The sequence below is a fragment of the Rana temporaria genome, chromosome 7 (assembly GCF_905171775.1).
Source record: "Rana temporaria chromosome 7, aRanTem1.1, whole genome shotgun sequence".
NCBI classification, from domain to species: Eukaryota; Metazoa; Chordata; class Amphibia; order Anura; family Ranidae; genus Rana; species Rana temporaria.
The window spans coordinates 205,399,499-205,424,649 of NC_053495.1; the positions used below are offsets into that span (position 1 = coordinate 205,399,499).

Here is a 25,151-nt window from a genome sequence, read left to right on the forward strand (position 1 = left end):
CATTTTTATTAATATTTTTTTCTTTACTAGTAATAGCGGCGATCAGCGATTTTTATCGTGACTTCGACATTATGGCGGACACATCGGACACTTTTGACACCATTTTGGGACCATTGTCATTTATACAGCGATCAGCGCTATAAAAATGCACTGATTACTGTAAAAATTACACTGGCAGGGAAGAGGTGAACCACTAGGTGGCGCTGAAGGGGTTAAATGTGTCCTAGGGAGTGATTCTAACTGTTAGGGGGCGTGGCTACAAGTGACACGTCACTGATCGCTGCTTCCGATTACAGGGAGCATTTGATCAGTGACAGTGTCAGTAGGCAGAATGGGGAGTGTCATGTACCTGGGTGAAGTCTGAAATGACGAGGTCAGCCTCTCTTGAATCTCTGGCCCTGGTCCCGCTGAGAGTGGAGACAGGAGAAACCAAGGGCCAGGGGAGCCACAAGTGCCTGCAAATGAGACTCCGGAAGCCTGCAGCAGATGGTGCAACTCTTGAAAGTCGCAGCAGGTTGCAGGGACGAAGTCGCAGATACCCGGGAGGCAGGGCAGAGCCGAACAAGGATAGCCAGGTTCAGCAACAGACGGGCAGCACGGTGCAAAGCCATCAGGCAGAGGTCCGTCAGCACAAGTCTGGGGGTCAGTGCGCCCTTTAAATAGGCTGTCTGGCACCAGGGGACGTGCGCGTGCTCCCGCGTGTGGAACACTTTAATAGCTCTCTTACAGGGAGATGCTTGTTTACATTTGCCTCTCTCTGTTCTGCAGCTCTGTGACACGATCGCCGGACACCAGCGGACATCGAGTTTGCGGGTCCCGCGGGCATGGTCACTGAGATTGCGGCGGCGCGCGCTTACACAGTGGGAATTCCAAAGTGACGTACATATACAGGAGCCAGTCGTTAACCGGTTAAAATGCGGCATTGTGAGTGCCGCAAGCTCCGTGAGTGTGATTGCTGGTCCCGCGGACTCGATGTCCACAGGGATACCGGTGATCGTCTAAGAAGAACGGGGAAATGCTGATGTAAACAAGAATTTCCCCATTCTTCCTAGTGACAGGACACTGATCACAGCTCATGATTGGATGATGGAAGTCAGCAGAGCTTTATTCGTTCGTTTTATGTTCTTTATTGATTTGTACACATTTTTTTCTTTTTTTTTGCTCACCCTTGTTCATCTTTTTTTCCACAGATTGCCAGATTTGGATTTTTTAATAACATGCTTCCAAGAGAGATCCCAGGTTATAGTTTTCCAGAGAGTGGGAGGAGGGTGCGAAATTTCGAAGTGTCTATGCCAACAACCAGGGTAAGACTTGTTTGATTCTAAAATTGAAAATTTGCCATTCCTGGGTGAGCAAAGACGTGTCAAGGTGTATGGACTGCACAGGTTCCTGTCCAATCTTAGGGGGCTGTCTGGGGACACAAGAACCATATAAAAGTGTTATGGCTTACAAAGACATTGTAGACATAGTACATACCATATATACTCAAGTATAAGCCGAGTTTTTCAGCACTTTTGGTGCTGAAAAAGCCCCCCTCGGCTTCTACTCGAGTGAGGGTCCCACTTACTGCTCTCCGGTCTCTCTGGGGCTGGCGGATCGCCAGCGCTATCCAGACCTCTAGAGGTGGTCACAGCTCTAGAGGTCTGGATAGCGATGGCGATCCGCCTCTAGAGTTCTAACAGCAGCCTGCAATGTTTCAGAGTCGCCGCCATTTTGTTGTGGCCACGGCTCAAACCCGACAGTACAGTGGACAGCGGGAGACCGTAAACAATGTGAGGCTGCAAATGGGCACAGTGAGGCTGCAAATGGGCACAGTGAGGCTGCAAATGGGCACCGTGAGGCTGTAGATGGGAACAGTGAGGCTGCAAATGGGCACAGCGAGGCTGCAAATTGGCACAGTCAGGCTGCAGATGGGCACATTGAGGCTGCAAATGGACACAGTGAGGCTGCAAACAGCACAGTGAGGCTGCAGATGGGCACATTGAGGCTGCAAATGGGCACAGTGAGGCTTACTGATGGGCAAAGATGGGCATAGTGAAGCTGCAATATCAAGACATCGCTTGTATATCAAGGCAAAATTTATTAAAACATTTTGTTGTCTTGCAAAACGCTCTCAAACCAAGTTACTCTCAAACCAAGGTTTTACTGTATTGTAATTCCCTTTCAAATTTGGCTGTTAATGAACGTAACGAATACAAATTTATCCAAAGTTACAAATTATTTAACCGAAATAACGAATGCCATATCTAAACGAATGGTACGTAATGAACTAATAATAATAAATAACAATAATAATAATAATTATTATTATTATTTGTTATTAATTTGTTCTGTTCCATTCGTTTAGATGATACATTTGTTATTTCAGGTAATTCGTAACTTTGGATAAATTCGTATTTATTACATTCACTAACAGCCAAATTTGAAAGGAAATTACAATACCTAGAATTTAATAGTTAGTTATTATTTTAGATTTACATTTTTTGGGGTTTTTGGATTTTCAAATTTAGAATTTCCAAATTTTCTAATTTACAAATGTACTAATTTACAAATGTACTAATTTATGAATGCACGAATGTACAAATTTACGAATGTATGAATTTACAAATTTACAAATGTACTAATTTACGAATTTACAAATGTACGAATGTACGAATTTACAAATTTACAAATTTACGAATCTACAAATTTACGAATGTATGAATTTACAAATTTACAAATGTTCTAATTTACAAATGTACTAATTTATGAATGCACGAATGTACAAATTTACGAATGTATGAATTTACAAATTTACAAATGTACTAATTTACGAATTTACAAATGTACGAATGTACGAATTTACAAATTTACAAATTTACGAATCTACAAATTTACGAATGTACGAATTTACAAATTTACAAATTTACGAATTTACAAATTTACGAATCTACAAATTTACGAATCTACAAATTTACAAATTTACGAATTTACGAATTTACAAATGTACAAATTTACAAATTTACGAATCTACAAATTTACGAATGTACGAATTTACGCATTTACAAATGTACAAATGTACAAATTTACTAATTTACGAATCTACAAATTTACGAATCCACAAATTTACGAATGTACGAATTTACAAATTTACAAATTTACAAATGTACAAATGTACAAATTTACAAATTTACGAATGTATGAATTTACAAATTTACGAATCTACAAATTTACAAATTTACAAATGTACAAATTTTCACATTTTCAAATGTACAAATTTACAAATTTATGAATCTACAAATTTACGAATGTATGAATTTACAAATTTACAAATTTACGAATCTACAAATTTACAAATTTACGAATCTACAAATTTACGAATGTATGAATTTACAAATTTACGAATCTACAAATTTACAAATGTACAAATGTACAAATTTACAAATTTACGAATCTACAAATTTACGAATGTACGAATCTACAAATTTACGAATGTACGAATTTACAAATGTACAAATGTACAAATTTACAAATCTACAAATTTACGAATGTATGAATTTACAAATTTACAAATTTACGAATCTACAAACCTACAAATTTACAAATTTACAAATTTACGAATCTACAAATTTACGAATGTACGAATGTACGAATTTACAAATTTACAAATGCACAAATTTACGAATGTACAAATTTACGAATGTACGATTGGCAATCAATAAAAAAAAAACAACGAATGAAACGAAAATGAAAACTAACAAATTTTTTGGCAGTGCACATGTCTAGAGAAGAACTATTCCGTGTTACCAAGAGTTATGTGCAATTACCTTTAGTGACTGTTACAAGTTCAGTTGCCATAGGAGACAGCGGTCCTACCTATACAGAAGTGTTATCCGGCTGGAGGCATTTCCCTGTATAGCTGTCTACCTATAGAGTTTCAGAGTCTGCAAATTATCATTGCATCTACTCAAGGGTGTCCTAGCCCAAACCAGTTCTTGTTAAGCGACAATAAATCTCTTGTTCGCATTCAAAAAGTGAATGGCGCCCATCATTCTTCTTGCATCACACCCTCCATGCCTGGGAACCCACTCAACAAGGAAGGATGTCAGCTCTCCCTGACTCTGGAGGTCACCATTAGGCCTCTGGAGGCCCGGGACCTGGCTACACCATAGGTGCGCTGATAGGGGGGGACCACCAGTCCTCCTGTAGAGGGCCCGGCACACAGGGGGCCCAAACAGCAGAAGGAATCTGTGTGGCCGGGCAGGGGGGAAATTACAGCAGGATGCCCTGTGCAGCTCTCTGCAGTAGCTGAAAGACGGTTTCTTAACCTCCCACCGGCTTTCAGCTGCTGCAGGGAGAGACACAGGGAATCGTCCATGTAATTGCATCCCCCGCACCGATCCCCCTCCCTGTTCTGCTTACTTCTGATGCCCCCCCCCCCCCCCCGTCACTGAGCCATGCCACCTTCTTCCTGTCCTGTAAACATTTTTATTGTAAAAGATAAATAATTTTTAAACAATGTAAAATAAAATAATTAAAAAAAAAATATTATTTTTTTATTATAATTTTTTTTAAATAAATAAAATATATATATATATATATATATATATATATATATATATATATATATATATATATATATATATATATATATATATATAAAAAAGGCAAATTCACACAGGTTTTCTGTTATATTTGTGTCCGATAATAATAATTTTAGTGTATTTTTAGTGAAAATATTGTTTTGATAACTGGGGGCCCTGCCAGGTAGGCTGTACGGGGGCCCCATGATTTCTAACAGCAGCCCTGGGTGAGCGCAGCCTTTGGCATTAGGGTGTGCACCCCAAGGCTCAAACCCACTCTACCAATCACTCACGGTGTTCATTCAGAAAGGGAAGAGGCCGGTAAATGGCATATTTACTGGAGCCTTCCCCCACTCATCCTAAAACATCCGCAGCAACAACCGGTGAGGAGGGGAAGGAAGCTGGCAGTGCTGTGGGGGGAAGGAGGGGGAGCCAGGTCAGCAGGGGGTGTGCCGCACAGGGTGAATAGGGTGCACCTGGGCACACCTGGCACACCCTGTGCGCACGCCTATGGGCTACACTTATACAGCTCTGCATGTACAGAATATTACGTCGATGTCTTCCTGGAGATACAGGAACATATCCTCTAAGACTTTTATTTTATTTTTCTGAAGACTTCTGTTCTGGTATTTTTTTTTTTTGCTTAATAATATTTTCTTCTTTTCACAGATGGGAAGATATAATGTTAGAAATTAAACCAATCCAAGACATTCCGCCAAATCTGAATACCCCGGGAGAAATCTGAATGTTTTAACTTTATCCGGGGGTTTACGTGCAATAAGAAACGGTTGTACTGTCCTGCCTCGGCTCTGCCGGGATCACCGATAATGAAGTCATGTGGTGGATCTGTTTACAATACTGCTATCCCTGCTCTGACTCCGGACATATTTATTAAGCAGAAATTGCACTTTACTTCTCAGGTCACTGTAGTGGAAATAGACTCATGTACAGCGGAACCTTGGTTTACGAGTAACGCAGTTAACGAGCGTTTTGAAAGACGAGCAACTTTTTTTTAATTCTGAATCGGTTTGCTAGTGTTGTCTCGCAAAACAAGCAGGATTCAAGCTAATGGGGCCTGCAGTACCGCATTTGACCAGAGGTGTGGGGGGCGCCGGTGGCACTCAGAACAGTTCATAAATACTCCGTTCCTGGGTTTCCAAGATCAGCCAAGCTGTCCCCAAATTATTTCGAGGCTTTCCGGCGCCCCCCCAACTCTGGCCACATGCGGCATTGCATGCCATAGAAGTCAATGCAGAACAAATTATCTTCGTTTCCATTGAAACTCGCTTTAATATGCGAGCGCTTTTGATTACAAGCATTCTCCTGGAACGGATTATAGTCGTAATTCAAGGTTCCACTGTACATTAGTACAGACGGACTCTGCCTATTGCCACATCGCATTCCATTTGAAATCCAGGGCACTGCTGCTAAACAGCTCAAGTATAAAAACTCACACATGCGCGTTCACCTCTCTTCCACTCTCACAAAATGCTGAACTGGGAGAGAAAGCAGACTGCGCCTGCGTGGGTACAGGAGAGTGTTCGTTTACGAGTTTTCAGAGCCGTGCATCTAACGCTTGGTATGCCCTGCCATCTACAGGACAAAGAAGGGAGGACAGTGAAATGAGCATCTTAAAATGGGAGGCTGGGTCCACATATATGCAAATTGGATGCGTCTTTAAGAATGTGAACGGCTTTCAATGGAGCCGGTTTCACGGATGTCCGGGGGGGCCGTTGGGCGGTTTTTAAAAAAAGGGTCCTGTGCGTCTTTTGGGTTTCTGGATCAGGTGTGATTTCAGGTAAACTTTTGCACCTGAATGGCTCCTGAACCGGTGAACAGAAGCGCACCGGACTGACGCACTAAAAACTGCGGCCGCACGCGTGTGAACCCAGACTTAACATTCTATTACAATATAGAGCCCTGCGTATTAATGTACCGAGGACTTTATAAGCTTCATTAAAGGTTAACTTGCCCTTTAAACAAGGAAGATTATTTACTTTATCCAGTTATAACCAGGGCTTTTTTTCAGGGGGAACTTGGGGGAACTCAGTTCCACCACCTTTGGCTCAGACCGTTTGGTGCCCACTCACCACAATCACTTGTAAACACAGAAGTCTGGTTTCTGTGTTTACAAGTGACAGCTCTGCACTTGTGTAACCCCCTGAACTCTGCACTCTGTATGTAATACAATCCTGGTATTTAATGCCCCTTTAAGACCCTTCTACTGTTTTTGAAATCTGAACGGGTCGTGGTTGAGTTCCTGCACCTATTTTCTGAGAAAAAAAGCTCTGGTTATAACTAATAACGCAATCTAATGGAATGTGCTGCAGTTATAGGCACAGTCCTCGTAGCACCCTGACTACAAAAGCTTAATAATGAACCTGTTAATTAGCAAATGAGTTCTAATTTATTTTTTACAAGATGATTGAATTTTTTATGATTCATACTACGCCTATGTTTGAAAATGTGTGAACATGTCAGGTCATGGCACCTGCTATTTATGCTGATTAATCTTATTTATTGCGATATTAATAAAGAAGTGTCATGGCAGATCTGTGGTTGTCATTTTGGTGTTTGGACTGTTGTTGGATACAATGTAACTAAACCGGGTTGGTTTCACCATTTCGTTATTACAGGCTGAAGCAATACAAAGGGAATGCATTCATCAGAAGCACACATCTCTGACAGTTTGTTGATGTATTATTGACATTGTAGTCACAGCCAGTGCTGAGTTTTGGCAAGGCACGGGCCTAGGGCGGCACTTTGCAGGGGGGAAGGCAAAAAACACTCCCCTGCACGAAAAAAGCACCTGCACAGTCCCCCTGGCTCCTGCACGGAGCCTTGAATCCCGAAGCTCCGTGCCACATCAAGTTCCAGCACGGAGCTCCGGTAACTGGCCAGACAGGGGTGCACTAGCGTGGGCAACCGGGACATCTGCTGCCCAGAGTCATGCAAGCAGCGATCTGCTTTCTGTAGAAGCCAACACCTCTCTCCCCACTAGGGCTGGGCAAATTTGGCCAAAAAAATAATCTGCGATTTAAAAAAAAAACTTGATTCACGATTCGAATAGAGTTTTTTTATCCTGATGGACACTGCGCCGGCAGGAGTTTTTAGGCGAGGACGCGGCTTCGGCCTAGTCCGCCGCGATCCTTGGAAAAGGCCGGGGACTAGGCCGAAGCTGCGGCCTAGCCTAAAAAATCGAGCTCGCCGCAATCCTGGGAAAAGGCCGCGGCTTCGGCCTAGTCCGCGGCGTCCGACCTCGCGCCCTTTCTGAGCTGCGGGCAGGATTTTTTAGGCGAGGCCGCCGGTCCTATGAAAAAAAAAATCGATTCGGTCAAAATCTGAATCGATTTGCCCTTGCAACTCTATTCAGATTTTTAAATCGATTTTTTCCCCAGCCCTACTCTCCACTGACAGCCGCACACACTTCTCTGCTCCAAAGTTCTAGTGTACACAGCCAGGAGGAGCAGGAGCCACAGAGGAGGGACTTCAGTGCAAGAGCCACGCTGCAGGTCTAATGTCTGTATATAGTTTACAGTTGGGGACACAGTAACTGAGAAGGGGAGGGGGTTGCAGATAACAGATGCACACATGGAGTGATGGGAGGGGGGTAAGGGGATATGTGCTGGGGGGTGCTTTGGGAGGGGAGAGAATATGTGCTAGTGGGGGGGTCTGATCTCCCCCACTAGCACATGTCCTCTCCACTCCCAAAGCACCCTCCAGCACATATCCCCTTATTCCCTCTCCCCCAAAATTAAAAGATGCCGTGTCACTCTCTGTCCTCCTCCTGCAGCATCCCTCTGTCCTCCTCCCACTGCATCCCTCTCTGTCCTCTTCCCATGGAATCCCTCTGTCCTCTTCCCATGGCGTCCCTCTGTCTTCCTCCCATGATGATGACAGGGTGGGTCTTAAAAGGGAAGGGGTGTGGCTTTGACAGGAAGGGGTGTGGCTTTGACGGGAAGGGGTGGGTCATATTTAAATTAGGGGGTGCATGAGTTTAGTCAGGCCTAGGTCAGCACAAAACCTAAATACACCACTGGTCACAGCATAAGGCTAGGTTCAATATCTCAGACAGCCAGCAATTTTACTGAAAGTTTGAAAACGACTTGCTAAGCTATTGCTAGACTTGCCGGGCTTTACAAGTTTGTTGCACAATTGCAGCAAGTCCACATTGCATGGCTCCAGATTAAGGATGAGCTCCAGCGTGTTCGCATAGTACACGTGCAGAGCCCGCCAAGAAGTCTGCACGGCTCTGCGCTAATCACAGCCAGGGAGACATTGTCCCGATGCTCGGCTGCAGAGATCGGGAAATCTCTCCCTGGCGGGCTCTGCACATGTACAATGCGAACATGCTGGAGTTCATCCTTACTCCAGATCAACTTTCTTTTAGTTTGCAAGTCTACTGCAAGTTCTGGTTCAGTTATGTTGTGCAATAGTCCTTCCGCCACAGGGGGTCACTGTGGCTGCATTTTCATGCTGTAGACTTGCACAACTCTTGCTGTAGACTCAATGCTGTGGCTTTCTATATATGCCAAGAGGCACTGATGGACAGGATTGTCGATGGTGTATATATGTCACCAAGATTTCTCACCCACACATGGTGAGGGGCTCCAGGGTTTTCTCAGGCCCTAATAAGTCTGATTCTGGAGCCTGGAGGCTTTGTAGTAATTTGGGTGGGATAAAGCTCCAAGTCCTAGATCCCTAGATCTCATCTGATAACCAGACTTCACATTTGTCCACAGGTCTTATAATAACTGAGGTGACTTCTTCTAGAGGCTCTCTATCTCTCTCACTCTATCTCTGAGCCTGTCCACCTTACAACTTGATGCTTAAACACTGGTCAAACTCAGTGTATACTGCGATACTAAGAGCATAAACAGTAGCTTTCTGAATGAGAGGTTTCTCCTCAAGTGACTGAGAAGGGTTATAAAGGGATAAACAACAGCCCAGGTTTGCTCTTGGTAAATGTGGTGACTTGGATAGTTTTTATAGTGAGCTTCTGCTGGCAATGTTGGGGACCTTTAAATTTTGGCACACAGAAAGGTGAACTCAAAGGGGTGGCGTTCAATGGAGGCATGGTGTAAAGTTTGATCTAGTAGTTAGGAAGGAACCTTGGGACAGCCAGGCAGAAAATGAAAAGTTAAAAGGGGAAGTTGGGGGTTTAATGTTAAAAATACGAGATAGTGGGGGGTGTAGATGATCAGTGAAGCAGAGTCAGCATTCTGTCAATTCAACGGCTTAGGGTTCTGTATTTGGCTTTGATGGCTGCCGTCTGATGATGAATACAGCAGCAGACGTGATGAGTGATCCGTTATCAGATTTAGGCTGAAGACAAGGGTTAAAAGTTAGTTATAACTACGATTCAAGTCAGAGACTCTCTTACTGGATCCCTCTACAACAGTCCTCAAATAACAGCAATTGGTCTGTATGGTGGAACCCCCTTAACAGGAACACAACAGCGGCAGTTGATGCGATGGCTACTTGAACAGTGATTCTGGTTGGTAAAAGCTCACTCTCCAATCAACTCGTGGTCTCAGCATCCAGCACAGCAGTCCACTTTCTATCTCTGGCACTGTACAGCTTGGTACAGGTCAGCCTGGCACAGCTTGGCTTGGCACAGTACAGCACTGCTCAAAACAGCACGACTCTCTCACTCCATCCCGGTTGGCGCATTTTCCCAACTACATATCCCTCCCACCTCCAGGTGCTTATGACCCTTGTAGTTGCAGCCCCAGGACAGCTGTAGATAGGATCCTACAGTAGGACTAGTTGACGCTGCCATCTTGTGGACATATAAAGTTCTGCAAATCAGTAACAATGCCCAGTGTTTAAATGGCAAAGGCTAATCAGCAAGAGACAAACTGCCTAACCACCACAGCAGATACAACAGCTGACTGAAACCCGCCTTGCCTCCTTTAAGGTAAAGCAGAATCTAAAGTGGCATCTACAGACCCTGTGAGATAAGAAGATGGCGGTACAGCAGGCAATGTCCTCTGATGCAGACAGCATTGTGGAAATGGTCCCTGGAGGTCGATGTGAATGCTTATCTCTACCCCAAAAGGGGTACATTTTGACTTGTAACCTCAAAATACCACGGGAGCTGCGGTGGCTCAATGTGATTGGCACTGCACTGACAAGCCATTCACCTCTGCAGCCAGGGGTTCGGATCCCAGTCTCGGCTACATGTGAATTGAGTTTGGTGGTCTCAGTCCGGCTCCCGGTGGGTGTGCTATGCGAGGTAATCCTGCGCTTAGTACGCCCACCCCCCTCCCACAAAAACCACCACACTTACACGCACTCGAAATTGAGTTAACATGCACGCACTTTGACCATGCGGTCTCTAAAAAGAGAGGCGAAGGACTAATGGGGCTGGTTGAGCGGGCTAGATCCTCTCACTCCCTTGTAGGGAGTCCCTTCAAAGCGGAGCAGGTAGGGCGGGCTGTGTGGGAGGACCCCCTCACACACCCGCCATTGCCACCCGGGGCATGGAGAAAGGTGGCAGGCCTGCCTACTCCCAACTCCTGCAGTCCGGCTTCTCTCGAGAGTACACGCACAAAAATACACTTTAAAAAAAAAAAAAAAACTCAAAATACCAAGGAGTTCTCTAAACTAGGGATGCACCACTACCATTTTTTTTACAACTAGTACCAATACTATTTTTTTTAGTACTAGCCAATACCAAAAACCGATACCTACCACAACTGTTTTGTTTACACTTCAGCTGTCAAAAATATTAACAAAAGAAGCAAACAAAAAAAATGTTATATAGTTTTCAAATTAAAGTGAACAAAAAAAAAAGTTAGCAGGAAAATAATAATTAAATAGAGAAGGAGGATAAAGAGTTAATTAAGTCTGAAAAAAGTAAATTAAAGGGGTTGTAAAGGAAAAAAAAATCCTTAAATAGCTTCCTTTACCTTTGTGCAGTCCTCATTCACTTACCTCATCCTTCCATTTTGCTTTTAAATGTCCTTATTTCTTCTGAGAAATCCTCACTTCCTGTTCTTCTGTCTGTAACTCCACACCGTAATGCAAGGCTTTCTCCCTGGTGTGGAGAGAGCCTCTTGAGGGGAGAGAGGGCAAGCAGGAGTGTCAGGATGCCCACTAACACACAGCTCCTTTATCTGCACAGTAGAGAGTGTCCTGACCCTCCTGCTCGCCCCCCCCCCCCCCCCAAGAGGCTTTCGCCACACCAGAGAGAAAGCCTTGCATTACTGTGTGGTGTTACAGACAGAAGAACAGGAAGTGAGGATTTCTCAGAAGAAATAAGGACATTTAAAAGCAAAATGGAAGGATGAGGTAAGTGAAGGAGGACTGCAATAGGGTAAAGGAAGCTATTTAAGGGGAAAAAATGTACCTTTACAACCCCTTTAAGGTGAAAAAACACCTCACACTCTCCATCCCCCCCGAGCCCCCCCCCCCGTTTTACTTACCTGAGCCCCGAATCTCCATGGGCGCGATCCTGCGTTGCTTTTTCCCAACTCTTGTGGGCTCTTCATTGGATGATTGATAGCAGCACAGTCATTGGGGGAAGAAATATTATGAGCTCAGTTTTAGAGAGATAGATTAGGGGTATCATTAACGTAGAAATGATATTGAAAGCCATGGGAAGCTGTCAGCTGACCCAGGGAGGAGGTGTAGATTGAGAATAACCGAGGTGAAGGAAAAGAACCTTGGGGTACCCCACCAAAAAAAAAAAAAAGAGGAGAGGAGGAGGTAGAATTGTAGAGTAAAGTCACTGAGACCAAAGGAGTGGAGTTTCTTTTTGGAGGAGGGGATTGTCAACCATGTAAAATGCATCATAGAGATCCAAGAGTAGGAGTATAGAATAGTGCTGATTGGTTTTTGCCATTAGTAAATAATTTGTGAGTTTTAGGCCCCTTTCACACTTGTGCTACTCCAAACTTGTGCGATTTTGCTGCGATTTCCCACCCGAGATTTTGACAAGACAGTCATATGACTGTGGATCTGACTTTGCCCTACGACCTAAAGTACGACTTCAATGACCAGGTGACCCCGCCATCCGCTGACCCCACCCCTTATGACATCACCGCCCATGTCATGATGGGACGGTAACGTCATAAGGGGCAGGGGTCACCGGATTACATCACCCGGTGACCCCGCCCCATGCCTATATAAGTCGTTGCGCACCGCGCACACGGCGTTACAGTGGGAGAGAGCTTTGAGTCAACATCGGAAGAAGAGCAGAGGCAAGAGGACAACGGAGAAGACCGGGGCAAGAGCTAGCAAATGAGTGGGCAAAAGAGCAGACGAACCCGGCAGAAGACAGAAGGGAGAAGGAACAGAGAGCACGGTGAAGAGGCCGGAGAGAACGGAGAAGTCGTAAGAGACCCGCCAAGGTCATAAGAGACCCCCGGAGCTGCCTAATAAATTACTTTAAAAACCTGTGTAGTGTTTTATTTTTGACACTTTTTATTCCAGGTGAATGGGTAGGAGTACGATGTACCCCATACTCTTTAAAAAAGGTGGGGGTAGGGTTCTGGGGCCCCCTTATTAAAAGGAAGAGATTCCGATAAGCCCCCACCCACAGACCCTGACAACCAATGGCCAGGTTTTTTTGGGAAGGGGCCCTTGTCCTCATCAACACTTCGACGCATGCAAGGGCTTTCGGCCGAGCGGACATGTCCGGTAAGTCGTACAGACGACCGAACATGTCCGACGGACAGGCTTCCAGCGGACATGTTTCTTAGCATGCTAAGAAACATTTGTCCGCTGGAAACCTGTCCGATCCGTTTGGAAAATTGTCCGGTCGGACGTACACACGACCGAACATGTCCGCTGAAACTGGTCCGCGGACCAGTTTCAGCGGACATGTTCGGTCGTGTGTACGAGGCCTTAGGCCCCATACTCACGAGCAAACATGTCTGCTGAAACTGGCCCGCAGGCCAGTTTCAGCAGACATGTTTGGTCGTGTGTGGGCGCGAGCGGGCCGAATTCCAGCAAACATTTGCCCGCCGGGCCTTTTCCCAGCAGACAAATATTCCTGGACTTGTTTTAAAACAGTCCGCTGGAATTCTGCCCGCTCGGACATGTACGGTCGTCAGTACAGACCTACCGTACATGTCCAGGCGCCCGCCGTCCCTCGCATGCTTCGAATGACTTCGACGCATGCGTGGAAGCATTTTAAAGGCGGGCCGCCCACGTCGCCGCGTCATTGTCGCGGCGACACCGCGTCATCGACGCGGCGACACCGCGGACACGCCCCGCGTATTGTTTACGCGCGGACTTCTGTACGATGGTGTGTACAACCATCGTACAGAAGCCCTCTGGCAGACATGTATGGTGGAAACGGTCCGACGGACCGCTTTCACCATACATGTTTGGTCGTGAGTACCCGGCCTTAGAGGCGCCTCTCTTCTCTTTTATACTCTGTAAAAAAAAAAAATTGATATACAAGTGCTTTGGATTACAAGCATGTTTCTGAATTATGCTCGCAATCCAAGGTTTTACTGTATATCTGCTGTGGCCATATTTTGATCTTAATAAAAACGGCCAATACAGAGTGAAGACACAGACATATCTTTCCAGTAATAGCTGTCCAACTTTCCAGCAATTTATAAATCCAAATGCTTCTCCTAACTGTGGTTACCTGTGGTTCTTCTTCTGTTGCTTGCAACTGTATATGCCCCTCACTTCAGGTCAGGATTTCCTGTGATGTGATGATGAGTAGGCACTGGCAACTTGGCGGCTCGGCCACTGACTGCACTGAGTAGACGGCGCAGACGCCAGCCGGACTTACACAACATGTATACAGGCAGGCAATCACTGAAGAGGAGCGGCGGAACGGCCGAGCCATCTCATCCAATGATCGGATCGGGGGTGAGGGAGGAACATCAGATGTGTCAGGACAGAGAGCAAATGACTGACTTAGAAAAAAAGTCAGTGGTGGCCACGGCAGACACTGAAGCTGACAACTACAACACCTTTTTAACGATTCGGGGGGGGGGCAATTGCCCCCCCTTGCCCCTATCTGCGGACGCCCATGACTGAGTGTACTTGTGGACATACAGTGTTAAGTGGGGGAGATATCAATCTTCAGAGGCGTAGCTTGAAGCTTACTTGCCCCAATGCAAACATTTACCTGGGGCTCCCCCACTACCACCGCACACTTAGATACTCCAAGTGGCTAAAGAGTTATTTCAGATCTTTATTTACATATTGAGTGCAGTAGCAGTGCGTCCATAGTGGGCGCAGGAGCGCTGTCCCCTCTTGCTCCTGCACCGCCACTGAAATACAATACATGGATTCGTGCATTGCATGAATCTATGTATTGTCGCTGCCGCCCACTATTCAGATGGCCGGCCCCCTGGTGAGCGCCGGCCATCTGAATAACGGCAACTGGTTGGATTTGGAAGTGTCTATCAGAGCCAGCAGCTCTGATAGGCTGAGGGCTGTAATCGGTTTCCAAATAGTTATCCAGGGGACGTACAGGGGGTGCGTTCCCTGGCTAACACTAACAGGCGTCTCAGCCAATCAGGTTCACCGGTTCTGGTTACCGGTAACCTGATTGGCTGAAGCGTCATTGAGGGCGGTAGAAGACTTCGAGGGACGGTTGAAGCAGGATGGCTGACCCCAGAAAGGTAAGTTCCGGGCGGGCGGGGGGAGGGGGCATTTAACAGGGCACAGTGGCAGCTTTTAACAGGGCACAGTGGCAGCTTTTAACAGGGCACAGTGGCAGCTTTTAACAGGGCACAGTGGCTCTAATTGATGGGCACAGTGGCGCTAATTTATGGGCACATTGGTGCTAATTTATGGGCACAGTGGTGACAATTGTTGGGCACAGTGGTGACAATTGATGGGCACAGTGGTGACAATTGATGGCACAGTGGCTGCGTTTGGCATTACACAGTGGTCACAATTGATGGGCACAGTGAAGACAATTGATGGCACAGTGGCTGCGTTTGGCATGGCATGGCACCCTGGTGACAATTGATAGGCACAGTGGTGACAATTGATGGCACGGTGGCTGCGCTTGATGGCATGGCACAGTGGCTGCATTTGATGGCATGGCACAGTGGTGACAATTGATGGGCACAGTGGTGACAATTGATGGGCACAGTGGTAACAATCGATGGCACAGTGACTGCGTTTGGCATGGCACAGTGGTGACAATTGATGGTCACAGTGGTAACAATCGATGGCACAGTGGCTGCGTTTGGCATGGCACAGTGGTGACAATTGATGGCACAGTGGCTGCGTTTGGCATTGCATGGCACCCTGGTGACAATTGATAGGCACAGTTGTGACAATTGATGGCACAGTGGCTGCGCTTGATGGCATGGCACAGTGGCTGCATTTGATGGCATGGCACAGTGGTGACAATTGATGGGCACAGTGGTAACAATCGATGGCACAGTGACTGCGTTTGGCATGGCACAGTGGTGACAAATGATGGGCACAGTGATAACAATCGATGGCACAGTGACTGCGTTTGGCATGGCACAGTGGTGACAATTGATGGTCACAGTGGTAACAATCGATGGCACAGTGGCTGCGTTTGGCATGGCACAGTGGTGACAATTGATGGGCACAGTGGCTGCGTTTGATGGGCACAGTGAGGCTGCAATTGTTTTTTTCATTTGTTTGAGCCCCCCAAAAATTTTGAGCACCAGCCGCCACTGACTGAGAGAGTAATTCAAAGATTTTGGAGAAACTGTCTACATTTTGAATACCTATGGAGTTAATTGATATTTTTTTTACTATAGTGCCACTAGATGGGAGTAAAGGATCAACAATAAATAACAATTTAAACACAGCTCTACATACAAAGTAACAAATGAACTGGATACAAGCACATCATATAATATAATAGAATTATTCAAAGCTTACTGTATTAGTATATTAATATAGATACAAATATAAACACATGAATAATAGTAATATCACTCATATAAAATACAATTATGTCCAATAGATTTACAATATATATATATAGATCTACAGTATCTCACAAAAGTAAGTACACCCCTCACATTTCTGTAAATATTTTATTATATCTTTTCATGTGACAACACTGAAGAAATGACACTTTGTATCTACAATGTTGTGTAGTGAGTGTACAGCTCAGTGTAAATTTGCCGTCCCCTCAAAGTAACTCACCACACAGCCATTAATGTTTAAACCGCTAGCAACAAAAGTCAGTACACCCCTAAGTGAAAATGTCCAAATTGGGCCCAAAGTGTCAATATTTTGTGTGGCCGCCATCATTTTCCAGCACTGCCTTAACCCTCTTGGGCATGGAGGTCACCAGAGCTTCACAGGTTGCCACTGGAGTCCTCTTCCCCTCCTCCATGATGACATCACAGAGCTGGTGGATGTTGGAGACCTTGCGCTCCTCCTCCTTCCGTTTGAGGATGTCCCACAGATGATCAATAGGGTTTAGGTGGAGACATGCTTGGCCAGTCCATCACCTTTACCCTCAGCTTCTTTAGCAAGGCAGTGGTGGTCTCGGAGTTGTGTTTGGGGTCGTTATCATGTTGGAATACTCCCCTGCGGTCCAGTCTCTGAAGGGAGGGGGATCATGCTCTGCTTCAGTATGTCACAGTACATGTCGGTATTCATGGTCCCCTCAATGATCTGTAGCTCCCCAGTGCCGGCAGCACTCATGTAGCCCCAGACCATGACACTCCCACCACCATGCCTGACTGTAGACAAGAGACACTTGTCTTTGTCCTCCTCACCTGGTTGCCGCCACACACACCTGACACCATCTAACACCAAATACCTTTATCTTGGTCTCATCAGACCACAGGACTCGGTTCCAGTAATCCATGTCCTTAGTCTGCTTGTCTTCAGCAAACTGTTTGCGGTCTTTCTTATGCATCATCTTTAGAAGAGGCTTCCTTCTGGGATGACAGCCATGCAGACCAATTTGATGCAGTGTGCGGCGTATGGTCTGAGCACTGACAGGCTGACCCCCCACCCCTTCAACCTCTGCAGCAATGCTGACAGCACTCATACGTTTATTTCCCAAAGACAACCTCTGGATATGACGCTGAGCATGTGACCTCAACCTCTTTGGTGGACCATGGTGAGGCCTGTTCTGAGGGGAACCCGTCCTGTTATACCCCTGTATGGTCTTGGCCACCGGGCTGCAGCTCAGTTTCAGGGTCTTGGCGATCTTCTTATAGCCTAGGACATCTTTATGTAGATCAACAATTCTTTTTTTTCAGATCCTCAGAGAGTTCTTCGCCATGAGGTGCCATGTTCAACTTCTAGTGACCAGTATGAATGAATGAGTGACTTTTATAGCGCTACACATGCAAACTGAATCGCCTCTAGGCGCTTTTTGCAGCCAGTGTCTTCCTGGCTGGTGTGGTCATTTACCCCGTAGGATCTTGATGCGCTTGGGACACACAGTCGTACACACATATATATACTGGGTCAATTTGGCTAGGATCCAATTAACCTACCAGCATGTCTTTGGAGAGTGGGAAAAAACCGGAGTACCCGGAGGAAACCCATGCAGACACAGGGAGAACATACATACTCCAAGCAGATGGTGTCGTGGTCGGGATTCGAACCAGCAACCCTTTTGCTGCTAGGTGAAAGTGCTAACCACTACACCACTGTGATGCCCAATGAGAGTATGAGAGAGTAAGAGCGATAACACCAAATTTAACACACCTGCTCCCCATTCACACCTGAGACCTTGTAGCACTAATGTGTCACATGACACCGGGGAGGCAAAATGGCTACTAACACCACCGACTGTCCTGCTGACAAAGTCTACTGCCTTATGCCGGGTACACACGAGAGGATTTATCCGCGGATATGGTCCTCCGGACCGTTTCCGCGGATAAATCCTCTGAGGATTTCGATCCGCTGGATTGTACTCACCATCGGATCGAAATCCGCGCCGAATTCACATCGCGGTGACGTGTCGCGCCGTCGCCGCGATGATGACGCGGCGACGTGCGCGACGCTGTCATATAAGGATATCCACGCATGCGTCGAATCATTACGACGCATGCGAGGGATGGGTTCGGACGGATCGATCCGGTGAGTCTGTACAGACCACCGGATCGATCCGCTGGAGCCGATTCCAGCGGATAGATTTCTTAGCATGCTAAGAAATTTTTATCCGCTGGATATCGGTCGGCCCGAAATATATCCGCGGATAAATATCCGCTGGATCGTACACACCAGCGGATCTATCCGATGAAACCGATCCGCGGATTAATTTCAGCGGATCGATCCTCTCGTGTGTACGGGGCCTAACTGACACATCCACTGCTCAACTGACATCATCCTGTGCCGTACTGACATTGTCCATGTTTTATATACATATATGTGTGTTTGAGCTTTTGGGTGCACACCCATGCCTGCAGTACTGCCATCATTGCTCTCTCCTTTATTAGTGTCACTTGTGTTTTGTTTTCTCTTGTAAAATTTGTTGCTCTACTTGGTCTAAGTCTTCATTAAATAAAACAGGCAGCAATTACGATAATGTAAGCACCGTTCCTTTACATAATTGATAGGTGTTCTACATTCTCACCTACCGTACATTCTTAGAGGGAAAAAAATCCTTAGGCATCAGAAAATGTCAGCATCTGTATTGTTATCTGTCGTGGAGATCAAAGGTTTTGTATCAGGCTTATATGTGGTTTCTTAAAGCAAACACCTTTTACTTGGCACCCAATATACAGTGAGTGCCCCGGAACCTACGGCATGTGCTCTGTACATAGTATAGAATGAATCAAGGGATGTCAAAGAATCTGGGACGCACTTATTGTGGGTACGATGTCTTGAGGTCTCTACTGGGGTACAGGGCCGCCATCAGGGGGGGTACAGGCAGTAGACCTGTAAGGGGTCCGGAGGTCCCCAGGGGCCCGGAGGCCCACAGGGCCCCATATGGCAACTCCCCTTTTTTTTATTATATATTTTTTTTAATATATTTTTATTTTATTTTTTATTAAAGGGACACAATTTTTTTTAGGAGTACAGAGGGCCCGGAGATCCCAAGGCCCCGGATGACAACCCCCCTTTTTTATTATTTTTTTTTTATATATTTTATTTCTTTTTTTTTTCTTGTTATATATATATATATATATATTTTTTTTTTTTATTATTATTATTATTATTATTATTATTATTAAAGGGCTCAGAGGTTCCCAGGGCCCCATGTGGCAAACCCCCTTTTTTTATTTGTTATAAATGTTTATATTTTTATTTTTGTTTATATATATTTATTTATTTTATTAAAGGGCCCAGAGGTCCCCAGGGCCCTGGATGGCAACCCCCCCCCTTTTTTTTAATAAATGTTTTTTTATTTTATTGTATATATTTATTTATTTATTTATTTTTATTAAAGGGCCCCAGAGGTTTCTTTTTTTATTTTTTTATTAAAGGGCCCAGAGGTCCCGGATGGCAACCCCCCTTTTTTGTAATTTATTTTTATAAAAAAAAAAAAAAAAATTGTATATATATATATTTTATTAAAGGGCCCAGAGGTCCCCAGGGCCCCGGATGGCAACCCCCCTTTTTTATATATATTTTTCTTTATTTCTTCTTTTTTTTGTAAAGAGCCCCCCCCCCCCGCTTCTCAATTCACGGCAGCCCCCCCCCCCCCCTGCTTCTCAATTTCAGGCGGCAGCGGGTTGAACAAGGACCCTTATAGGACCCTTTTTACCCTCTGCCTTTCCTTCCCTCTGATCCTATGATTGAATATCACCATTTTTATTTTTATTGTTAATCAATATAAACATACGTCCATCGATTGCACGTCCCCCATAGACGGGGAGGGGGAACATTGGTGGTGCTCTCACTCTGGGAAAGCTTTGGGCGCTAGGTAAGCAACATCGCTTCTCTCTCTCTCCCCACGTTCATTTATCATTTACCAAATGTAATGTTTTATATATATTTTGAAACATCGTTCTTAAAGTGGAGTTTCCATCCCAAAATGTTATTTTCATTATTGTGCTCATTAGACCTAAAAAAATAAAAATAAATTTTACTCATGTGGAAATGCCTGTTGCTATGCAGTCCCACGAAATCTGCCGTTGGAATCACCTAGGACCCTGACATCATCTTCCTCTAATGCTCCTGGGAAATGTGTGTCATCATTTCCCAGGATGCAGTGCGCTACCCAATTATCACTCCCCATCCAAGACTTCCAGGAAGTAAGTGCTTGTGGGCTTCACAATGCTCACAAGCAAAATGACAACGGTGTGGACATAGTTTTATAAACTATGGGCCAGATTCAGGTAGCTGCGCGCGATCTTGCGGCGGTGCAGCGTATCGTATTTACGCTGCGCCGCCGTAAGTTTGAGAGGCAAGTGCTGTATTCACAAAGCACTTGCCTCCTAACTTACGGCGGCGTAGCGTAAATGGGGCCGGCGTAAGCGCGCCTAATTCAAATGATGATGAGGGGGGCGTGTTTTATTTAAATTAATGGTGACCCCGCGTATTTTACGTTTTTTACGAACGGCGCATGCGCCGTTCGTGAAAGAATCCCAGTGCGCATGCTCGAAAATTCCGCCGTAAATCGTCATTGCTTTCGACGTGAACGTAAATTACGTCCAGCCCTATTCGCGAACGACTTACGCAAACGACGTAAAAAATTCAAATTTCGAAGCGGGAACGAGGTCCTTACTTAACATTGGCTGCGCCTCCTAATAGCAGGAGCAACCTTACGCCGAAAAAGCCTTAGGCAAACGACGTAAATAAATTACGCCGGCCGTACGTACGTTTGTGAATCGGCATATCTAGGTCATTTGCATATTCTACGCCAAAAACAACGAAAGCGCCCCTAGCAGGCCAGCGTAAAATTGCACACAATTATACGCCGCCCTATTCAAGTTACGTCGGCGGAGGAAGCCTATTTTTTGAACGTATCTGCCTTCGAGAATCGGCGTAAAGATACGACGGCTCAGATTTGAAATTACGGCGGCGTATCTGGAGATACGCCGCCGTAACTACTACCTGAATCTAGCCCAATCTTTTTTGAATAACTAGACCTCCTCTGTAACTCAAAACATGCAACCAGTAAAAAAATAGAAAGCGTTGCCTATGGGGCTTTTAAGTACCAACGGTTTGGTGCCATTCCTCGAGCGTGTGCAATTTGGAAGCGTGACATGCTAGGTATCTATTTACTCGCTCACTCTAAATTTTGTGAATTGATAAAAATAAACAATTAAATATATATTGACGAAAGCATTCATATTTTTGCACAGTAATATATATCTATATATAATTATATATCTATATATAGCTATAGATATATATACAGTATCTCACAAAAGTACACCCCTCCCAATTTTTGTAACTATTTCCTTGTATCTTTTCATGTGACAACACTGAATAAATGACACTTTGGGGCAGATCCACAGAGCGAGAAAGCCGGTGTATCTACTGATACGCCGGCGTACTTTCAAATTTCCCGCGTCATATCTTTGTTTTGAATCCTCAAAACAAGATACGACGGCATCTGGGTTAGATCCGACAGCTGTACGTCTTCGTACGCCTTTGGATCTAAGATGCAATTCTTCGGCGTTCGCTGGGTGGCGTTCTCGTCGTTTTCCGCGTTGAGTATGCAAATTAGCTATTTCCGACGATCCACGAACGTACGAGCGGCCGTCGCATTTTTTTACGGCGTCTCTAGTCGTTTTTTTTCGGCTTATAGTTAAAGCTGCTTTTTCGTGGAGTATAGTTACACCTGCTATAATAAGTATGGCCGTCGTTCCCGCGTTTAATTTGAATTTTTTTTATTCGTTTGCGTAAGTCGTCCGTGAATCGGGATGGACGTAACAATGACGTCTTTGCGACGTAATTTAGCGCAATGCATGGTGGGAAATTTAGGAACGGAGCATGCGCAGTTCGTTCGGCGCGGGGACGCGCTTCATTTAAATAAAACACGTCCCCTACTCGGCGCATTTGAATTCCGCGCCGTTACGCCGCTTGAGATACACTACGCCGCTGTAACTTACGGCGCGAAATCTTCATGGATTCGAACTAAAGCCAGGTAAGGTACGGCGGCGTAGCGTATGTTGTGTAGTGAGTGTACAGCTTGTATAACAGTGTACATTTGCCGTCCCCTCAAAATAACTCAACACACAGCCATTAATGCCTAAACCGCTGGAAACAAAAGTAAGTAATCTAGTTTTAATACTCGTTTTTTTTTTTAATGCTAATTTTTTTTTCACTTTGTATGTATTATAGATAATAAGACAATCTTATTTTTAGGATTAGGGATGTGTCTATTTTTTATAATCTTTACAATCCGGTGTTAATTAATTTTTTTCTCTAGAATGACAAGGTTACAAGTGTGTCTAATGAGTCATGGAATATGGGATCAACCTGATCGGCAGGGTGTAGAAATAATGTGATAAGCCCAGTACGGTATGTGATAATGGTAATCAGTTAGGGCCACATCAGAGGGCTCCGCTGCTGCGTTGCGTTATTTCACGTGTTATCGTATGCTATACAAGATGGGAGACACACATGGCTTACATTTCTTCATTCATCCTTTATGGCACACCAATGTTCTAGGGCAGTGGTCTCCAAACTGCGGCCCGGGGGACGGATGTGGCCCTTTGCTTGCTTTTATCAGGCCCTTGGTGCAGTGTTTCATTCACTGACACCAACGAAGGGGCACAATTCCTCCTAATGACACCAATGATGAGACACAGTTCCCCCCAATGAAAAAAACAATGGAGCACAATTCCTCTCACTGACTGACACCAACAATGGGGCACCATTCCATCCACTGACACCAACGATGGGGCCTGATTCCTGCTACAGACCCCAACAGAGGGGCGCAATTGGTCCCAATGACACCAACGATGGGACACGATTCCTACCACTGACACCAAAGATGGAGCATTGATTGGTCCCACTTATGCCGGGATATTTTCTACTCCCACTGGCCACAGTCCGGCCCCCCTAAAGTCTGAGGGGCAGTAAACTGGCCCTTTGTTTAGAAAGTTTGGAGACCCCTGTTCTAGGGCAACGGGTCTCCAAGCTTTCTAACCACTTCAGCCCCGGAAGAATTGGCTGCCCTAAGACGCTTTCCCCGACTTGTTCATTCCCCGACTTAGTTGGGGTAGGCGGTACACTTTGGTGGGGGTGGGTCAGCCACGCCCTGTGACCTTTGACCTCTGGGAACCCGCCTTCTGACCTTTGACCTTTGGGGGAGGTCCCTGTTCCAATTCCTGAGTCCTAGCCATATTCTTCAATGGTAAACTCTAACCCTAAACCCCAACCCTAGCCCTAACCCTAACCCTGACCCTGACCCTAACCCTAACCCCCTAACCCCAACCCCCTAACCCTCTAAAGTTTAACCCTAACCCCTACTCCCTAACCCCTAACCCCTACCCCTAAGGCCATTTTTTCCCACAAATAGAGCTTTCTTTTGGTGGTATTTTATCACCTCTGCGGTTTTTATTTTTTACGATATAAACAAAAAAAAGAGCGACAATTAAAAAAAAAAAAGCAATATTTTTTACTTTTTGCTATAATAAATATCCCCCAAAAATATATAAAAAAAACAACAAATTTCTTCCTCAGTTTAGGCCGATACGTATTCTTCTACATATTTTTGGTAAAAAAATAAAAACGCGATAAGCGTTTATTGATTGGTTTGCTCAAAAGTTATAGCGTCTACAAAATAGGACAGAGGTGCCCAACCTTTTGAAGAGCAAAGGCCACTTAATCAAATTGGTAACCGGTCGCGGGCCACGAGCGGAGCGGGTGGATGGCATGTCCGTGTCTGCTTTGCATATGCAGAGCGGACAATGACACAGCCCACTATACTTTTTCGGATTGGAGGTAGGACACAAGTCGATTTATGTCTGCCACTACTTAGAGCTGCATGGAGGGTCCAATTGGTCGGACTGTCGGGCCACGTACACAAGGTCGGTCAAAACCGATGGAAACGGACTGAAGGTCCGTTTCATCGGTCCAAACCGACCGTGTGGGGGCCCCATCGGTCGGTTATCCTACGGTCAAAAAATTTAGAATTTGCTTTAAAATTCAACCGATGGACGCCTAACCGATAGGTCAAAACCGATGGTTAGTACGCAAAAGCATCGGTTAAAAACCCACGCATGCTCAGAATCAAGTCGACGCATGCTTGGAAGCATTGAACTTCTTTTTTCTCTGCACGTCGTTGTGTTTTACGTCACCGCATTGGACTCGATCGTTTTTTTAACTGATGGTGTGTAGGCACATCAGACCATCAGTCAGCTTCATCAGTTAACCGATGAGAACGGTCCTTCGGACCGTTCTCATCGGATGGACTGATCGTGTGTACAGGGCTTCAGACTGACCATGTGAAAGGGGCCCAAGGCTGCTTTCACACTGATGCGCTGCGATTTACCCGCACCGCGGGTGCAACGCAGTGTGCCTTTGGCTTTCCTGCACTTTGAAATAGACTTCAATTATATATCAGCAAGTTTGGTGCACTTTCATAAAGCTCACCAAACTTGCTGATAATAACAGAAGTCTATGGCTCAGTGCAGGTAACCCGCAGGAAAACTTCTCTGCACCTGTGGATTAGTTTGAAAGCAGCCCAGTAACCACTGCAGAACAGATATGCCCATATATATATATATATATATATATATATACACT

General features: G+C 45.2%; 1 protein-coding gene across 1 annotated transcript in view; it reads left to right on the top strand.

Moving 5' to 3' along the window:
• LOC120946255 (mucin-2-like) overlaps positions 1-5,590 on the top strand; it is a 90,957-nt gene extending 85,367 nt beyond the window's left edge. Inside the window, exons 24-25 of the mRNA XM_040361085.1 lie at positions 1,191-1,304; positions 5,232-5,590. Of these exons, the coding sequence (XP_040217019.1) occupies positions 1,191-1,304; positions 5,232-5,258 (141 nt within the window). The 3' untranslated portion in view covers positions 5,259-5,590. The remainder of the gene's footprint in view (positions 1-1,190; positions 1,305-5,231) is intronic.
• Positions 5,591-25,151: the final 19,561 nt, after the last annotated feature.